Source organism: Falco rusticolus, chromosome 3 (genome assembly GCF_015220075.1).
Source record: "Falco rusticolus isolate bFalRus1 chromosome 3, bFalRus1.pri, whole genome shotgun sequence".
NCBI classification, from domain to species: domain Eukaryota; kingdom Metazoa; phylum Chordata; class Aves; order Falconiformes; family Falconidae; genus Falco; species Falco rusticolus.
Window position 1 is genome coordinate 87327822 of NC_051189.1, and position 7364 is coordinate 87335185.

The 7364-nt window shown below is 46.5% G+C and overlaps 1 protein-coding gene across 1 annotated transcript; it reads right to left on the reverse strand.

Annotated features, from left to right (window-relative positions):
- Positions 1–590: 590 nt before the first annotated feature.
- On the reverse strand, positions 591–1994 carry RPLP1 (ribosomal protein lateral stalk subunit P1). The gene is made up of 4 exons (XM_037381998.1): positions 1807–1994; positions 1627–1701; positions 1184–1301; positions 591–711 (listed from the first exon to the last, which is right to left on the reverse strand). Exons 1-4 carry the CDS (start codon positions 1876–1878, stop codon positions 632–634), a joined length of 345 nt encoding a protein of 114 aa, XP_037237895.1. The 5' UTR covers positions 1879–1994; the 3' UTR covers positions 591–631.
- Between the last annotated feature and the right edge of the window lie 5370 nt (positions 1995–7364).

Sequence of the window (7364 nt, forward strand, 5' to 3'; positions counted from 1 at the left end):
AGATGCTCCTTAACATTTTTCTGGAAAGGCAAAAAAAAATTACACATCTTACACAACCTAGGCTTAGTGCCTAGCACTGCAAGGCTCAGTCTGCTTTTCAGTTACACCTGCTCATGAATAGCGTCCCCAACTTTAGCCTCTAACAAGGGCCTTTACCTGAGGATTGCAAGCTTCTTCCCCACTCGTCAGCTCAACAGCTGGCCTCCACTGCAAAATGCACATACTCCTTGCTTTAGCTGCTCCAAAAAGGTTAAAATTACCTGGTACTAGAAACTGCCAAGGTGCACTGTTGCTAAAGCATTAACTAGACACACAGCAGCTTCACCCAGAGGCCGTAATACGAACTGGGCCATACTGCTTTTGCTGAACGTGACCACGTCCCAGGCTCACTGTGATCATGCCTCTACCTTTGTCCATATGCTGTGCCATTTAGGGGCCTGAACTGTCACTGCGCTGCATCTAAGTATAAAGAACAAACAAGGGAAGTTGTAAAACCACTAGATCAACATGTGGTGACAGCATTTTTGGAACCTGCAGGTAACCTGGCCATCCTTCATCCACTCCACATGGTTCCATGTAAGACACAAGACTACAATTAAATGTTCTTTATTGCAGACATGTACAAAATTGATTAGTCAAAAAGACCAAAGCCCATGTCATCATCAGATTCCTCTGATTCTTCTTTCTTTTCCTCTTCTTTCTTCTCCTCAGCTAGAAAAGAAGAAGGGAATCAGGGGTTTTCCATTCTGTCACCTCATAAAAGTCACATGCCACAAAAGACTTCATATACTATGACTGCAATCAAGAAGCAAGACCTAAGCAATCCTAACAAGCTAAGCTAACAACCCATGATGACTAGTGTTTCCACCAGGAAAGCAAGTTTGTGCCTTCAAAAGTAATTTCTATCAAATCTGAGTAACTTCAGAGATCCTGGTGATGTACAGGAAGACAAGCCTTAACTCTGAGGTAAGGCTAATCCTGTACACTGCCTCAGTGCAATACCAGCCTTTCTTATGATGAAGGTCTGTTTTGCTCCAGAACTCCCACGTGCGTACTACATGAAACCACATGAAAATCGCAGGAGGAAAAGCCGAGCTGGCTCCTGACCTGGTAACAAGCAGCTTTTTACCTAAGTATCTCCCCCAGCTGAAGCTCCCTAGGCTGGCCACGCAAGGCCACTTACCAGGGGCAGCACCGCCCGCCGGCGCAGCGCCACCCGCGGGGGCAGCAGCAGCTGGAGCGCCGCCACCACCAGCTCCTACGTTACAGATCAGGCTGCCGATGTCGATGTTGGCCAGAGCCTGGGGGGAACAAGCAGCAGTAAAACCTCGTCACCAGGGGCTGCGGGGGGCAGCTCCGCTTCGGTCCCGCGCACCTGCGATGCCACGGCAGCCGTGCGGCGGGGAAACCGCAGGATGACAAACCAGCGGCCCCGCACCCCTGGGGACGCGGGGCTCTTTAGGTTCGTTAAAGGTCGCGTTTCACAGCAGAAGGTGCCGGGGCTTGTCGCGCTGCTGTCACCTGCGCTAGTTCGGTTGTGACCGGCAGCCGGCAGCCCCCGCGACGAGACGAGGCCGTCGCCGCCCGCGGCCCCTCCCCGCCCGGCCCCCGCTCCCTCTCGCCCACCTTCGCGAAGAGGCCCGGCCAGAACGGCTCCACGTTCACTCCCGCCGCCTTGATAAGCGCGTTGATCTTGTCCTCCTGCAACGAGAGCGGCGCTCAGAAGCCAGCCCGGCCCCGCCGCCGCCCGCCATGCCGCGGCTCGCCGCCATCTTGTGCCGCGCGGGGGCCGCGGCCCGCACTCACCGTGACGGTGACCTCGTCGTCGTGCAGAATGAGGGCGGAGTAAATGCAGGCGAGCTCGGAGACGGAGGCCATGGTGGGGGCGCGGTGCCAGTCGCCGGGGTGGGACGGCCTTAGCTTCAGCTGAAGGACACAGCACCTTGGGCCGCCGGGGAGGAAAAGGGGCGCGTGCTACCGGCGGAGCTTTATAAGGGCGCCCTGAGCCAATCGCGGACCCGGCGAGCTGAGACGCGACGGTGGCGGCGGCGCCGCTGGCCAACCCGGGGCCGGCAGGGCAGCGCTCCGCCAATCGCGGCGTGGCGGGGCACGAGGGGGCGGCCCTCCTCCCGCCTGCCCTCCCGCTCGCCCGCCTTCCTCCCCTTCCCGCCCGCCCTCCCTCGCTCGCGCCCTCCCCGTGTCTCTTGAATGATGAGTGATGCACCGCTTATCTATAGGATAATGTACTTACGTTTCTCTAACAGCTGCGAAACGTCCAAGGACCCTTATTGCTAACATGACGGATGTGCTAATTGCTAAGTTCTTGGATATGTCATCTTTAAGAAGGCTATCTGGTCCTAAGTTCCTGTAGTTTATACAACGCGGCAAAGACAAGGACTTAAATCGTGGTCACTAGTTTAGCGAGATACGTAAATAACTTCCCGGAATTGTAATGAATATGTAAACGGTTTCCCGGAAAGTTAATGAATCGGTATGAGTTGCTTGTATAAAGGGGGGACTGAAAAGTCCTCTCGGTGTGCATGACTTTGGTGGAGCGATCCCCCACGCACCCAGCGCTGCCGAATAAAGATAACCTCCGCTCACTCGAATATTGGTGACTGATTCTTTAAATCAATTTGGTGACCCAGATGGGACCTCCTCTGCTCGGCTGCGGGACCCATTGAGAGCGGGGACTCCCTAGGGTACCCCCGGGGATGTTCCCGGAGGGGCTCCTCGCCTCATCTGGATCACTGCAGGAGCAGACAAGGACTCCATCTTGCGGAGCAAAGGTACTGTTTTTATTCAAATATTATATTAATTGTAAATATTATATTAATATTATATTTTGACCAGTACTGTTTGGGATATTTCTGTTCTGGGACAGGTCCATCTGTAAAGCTGTCCATAAGACATAAGATCATTGTCTGCTTATGCAGGATGGCATATGCCGGGTAGCTGGCATCCCAGGTATACATCTGATTCTGTTCCGGTATTCGTTCCGATACTGAGGTAATATCGGAACTCTGATTCTGTTTTGGTCGGAAGACTGACACGTTTGATGATTTGAAGTCAATCTGTGTATATAGGATTAATAATTATAGGGTTACTAATAATAATTGTTATCCTCATTTCATGCTGGAAATGTGAGAACATTTCTGCATTAGGTATATTATGCATGTTGGTATGCGGTTATTGTCTTGAACATCCGAGGGGTGAGTGTAAACCTCTATATGTTTTAAAGCGCATATAGGGTAAAGAATTATTGAGTATATGGTGGGGGTTGCTGCTTAAAGACAAAATTTGTCTCTGAGCAGTTCCTTTGTGCTGTTTTGGCATCAATTTGGTGAGCCAGCCAGGAGAACTCTCCACCAGTGCTGGAATCCAGGGGCCTGGGGACCCTCAGGGCCCCCGACTGCATCTTCTGTCGGCAAGACTCCCCTACCCCTCGGCTTCTCACACAGGTGGACAAGGACTTCTGCACAACATAAAAGGTATTTATATTTATTCTTTGTTTTAAGTATTTGATTGTCTTAAGATTTGGGTTTACCCCATAAGACGAAAGATGGGACACCGTCTCGCAGGGTTGAGAAGAAGGGATGCCTTCTGAAAAGGGTAATAGCCCTCCCTATTTGATTGTCTTAAGATTTGGGAAGCTAAAAACTTGCTTTAGGTTGTCCTAAGATTTGAGGAATTCCTAGAATATAACAACTGAAATAGTGCTCTGTGTCTTGTTTGTTCTATGTGTTGTCTTGTTACATGTTCAAAATTCGAGTTATGAAATAAATGTATGTTGAAAAAAAAATATTCTGGTAATTCTAGGCAAATAGCTGAAAACTTAACACTCTGCTTAAGGCCAGAAAATAATTAGGATCTGTTTTTTGGCAATTGTTCATTGAAACGCGTACTTTGTGTGATAACGCGAACTGTCAGCATTCCTAGAGCTGTAAGTGCACGGTACCGTGTAATACACTGCCCGTGTGACCGAGGGCTGCCTGGAGAGTGTGATGTGTGTGAGAGACGCGGTGTCACTGCAAAGCGAGTGGGGAGTCCCGATCTGCGTGTCCGTGTTCCCCGCGAGGGGCTGGCCAGAGAGGGACGGAGCGATTGAAAAAATCAATTTACGAAGTGTTGGATGCATAATTAGAAATTAGAGCTGGAGACTGTGGACAAAACATTAGAACTAACATCATTTGGAAAAAGCACTGATTAGCCTCTGCCCTCAGTGTCGTAGATGCTGTCTGTATACTCGAGCAAAGGGTGGCAAGTGTCTAAGATATATTATCTCCTCGCAAATAATAATAATAATAATAATAACAATAATAATAATAATTTGAGACCAAGAAATAAGGCTAAATAGAGGTCTTGAACTGTGGTGTGTGTTCTGAGATAAGCATGGTACCTCCAGTAATAACTAATACATTGTAGACAATTACCAGGCTTATTAGGAAGATAGGGGGCAGACCGAGCCAAGAAATAAATACCAAAACACCCCTGGGATGTATTTGGAAGCATAGGAAAGAATTTGGCAGAATTCCCAGTGGAAATTTGAACAAAAAGACATTTTAAAAATATTGTCAGAATTGGTAGCCTTTGTATACACTAGGTGATGGTGAAAGATGGCCACTCGAAGAAGTCTTATATTACAACACAATTTTACAGCTTATGCGGTTTCTTCGTAGAGAACAAAAGTGGGATTAACACCACCTGATCTTTATGGCTCTAGAAAAAGATAAGGGAAAAACTGAGACCTAAACTAGAAAGATGTTCTTGTTGATTTTTTTTTTGGGGGGGGGGGGGGCGGGGAAGAGAGAAGAGCTCAGATTGTGGTTCCTTCTGTGGAGCAACCAGAATGAAGCACGTTGTAAGATAAAAACTTGCACTAATGTATGTAAGACCTAAAGCAGCGGGTGGAGAATCAAAGACCCTGTGAAAGTGTTAAAGTATTGGGGTGAGTTTGTACAAACCCCCGTACCCCCTCGAAGGTGCGACTGAGTCCTGCTGGATGCATGGCAGGGTGTTTGCTGTTTCCCCGCAAAGGAATGATGCGTAAGAACACAGACTTAAAGCAACAAGTAGCAGATTTGCATTCAGGGTAAGAAGGAGTTAAAACAGAGGCGCTGTTGCAGAGGCAGGCTTGTGTAACCTGCAGAGCAGGAAGAGCATCTCCTGCTCCAATCCTTCAGATGGTGAGGAGGAGGGGGTTGCTGTTGCTGACAATGGAGCAGAAGGACCTGACAATGTCACCCCAATTGCTGCAGCATTTGCAGTACAACAGGACCGGTGACGGCCCCTTTAGGGCAGGCAATGGGTCGGAGGAGAATAGAGATGAATCTTTGATGGGAAATTTAGATGTTTGAAAGTTAGTTGTGAAAGACTTATCAGGATGATCTAATAGGACTAGATAAAGGTTCGAGTTGATTGTTACTAGGTAATTGTGATGTAGAAAAGTTGATAGAAGGAACAGGGAACATGTACGGAAGGTAAGAGAAGAAGAGCTGGGTATTGCTAAACTGGTAGAGGAGATGAGGCAGAGACAGAGGAGGAATGTCAGGCAGAAGTGAAAGAGTGAACCCCTCTCCTGTGGGATCGGATCACTGTGCATATTGTAGGGAAAGTGGGCGCTGGAAGCGAGATTGCCCTAAGCTAAAGAACCAGCAAGGGGTTCTGGTGAACTAAGGACTAGGAAAAATGAGGCGCAATTTTTAGTGAATACAAAACCAACTTATTTGGTGTTAAACTTCAGTGAAAAGAATTTGTTACAGTTGTGGGAGCTGCTGGCCACCAGGAAAACATCCTGAAACCTTTCAAGTACAAACTAAGAAAACAAATAAGAATGCCAAATTCACCAAAATCTGTTGGGATGAGATTTATTAGAACATCTAGACGTTTAAAGGAGAAATGAAACCAAAAGTTAAAAATTATCAATTAATTGAAATCTTGAGCTTATCTTTAATTCAACAGAAGAGTGGAAGAGAGGACCTCCCTGAAGTAAAAGAAATCTTTAGCCAGGTATATCTGGAAATAAATTCCAGGTAAGGCAAAAAATGCTTTACCTGTTACAGTAAAAATGATAAGCGGGAGGCCTGCCTAGTTCAGGTAAAACAATATCCCTTGGTCAGCAGGGCTGTGGGGATACTGGCAGAAAAACTAAAATAAAATACACTCTGTAATAGTTCTACTAATATAAATCCATGTGTTTTGCCATGACAGTGACTTGTTATGGGATGTGCAGATGAAACTCTGCATTGACAACGAAGTACAAGGAATAAGGTTGGTCAGGTGCCTCCTACCATAGTCAAGGGCAAGACTGGGTTGGCCTCTGTGTTTGCCACCAAGAAGAATCTTTAGCTCTACTGTTGTCTGCAACCCAGCGGGCGTTGAGCGGTGGGAACATATGCCATGCCAGACCTTGACGTGAGGAATGGCCCCCTCCGTTATAAGAGGGTCACCCAGGCAGGAAGAACGTAAGATGGCCCATTGAGGCACCGATTTGGAAATTGGAAACCGCCTAGCCGACCATGAGACCAGACGAGTAGCAGAGGAGGTGGGAAAGGAGGAATTATCCTTAATACCAGATGGTAAAATCCAAACCGTAAGTACAGATCAGCAAACAAACTATTTTAAAGAAGACCTAAAGCTAATTCAGGACATGAATGGTAAAATAAAATTAAATAAGTGGGCTTATTTGGCAGATGGCTCTATAGTGGTACCATCCAATTTAATATGGACCACAGCCCTAACAGAACATAATAAGACTCATTGGGTAGCTGATATGTTATATAAAAATCTAAATCAGAAATTGATAGGGCAAACTTATATACTGTAATAAAACAGGTGACTCAGCAATGTGAAGTGTGTTTACGTAATAGTCCCAATGTAGCAAATAGAATAAAACTAGGGTACATTAGTAGAGGAAATTATCCAGGACAACAGTGGCAAGTTGATTTTTCCAAACTCCCAAGAAAAGGGGGGGGTACCGATATTTATTAGTTATGACTGATAACATTTTCAGGTTGGCCAGAAACTTTCCCTTGTCAAACAAATAAAGCAAGAGAGGTACGAAGGAATTGTTAAATGAAATTATCCCCCGCTTTGGGGTTCTGGCAACAATCTCTTCTGATAGAGGCTCACACTTCTGTGCCAAAATAATACAACAAGTAAACACAGTATTAGGAATAGATTGGCAATTACACACTCCTTATAGGCCTCAAACAAGTGGGCAAGTGGAAAAATGAACCATTTACAGATAGCGAAAATAAGGGACAAATCTAACTTGGCCACAATTTCTTCCCTTGGTATTATTAAGAATATGAACTAAACCAAGAACAAAGGAGAATTTAAGCCCTTTTGAAATATTATATCGG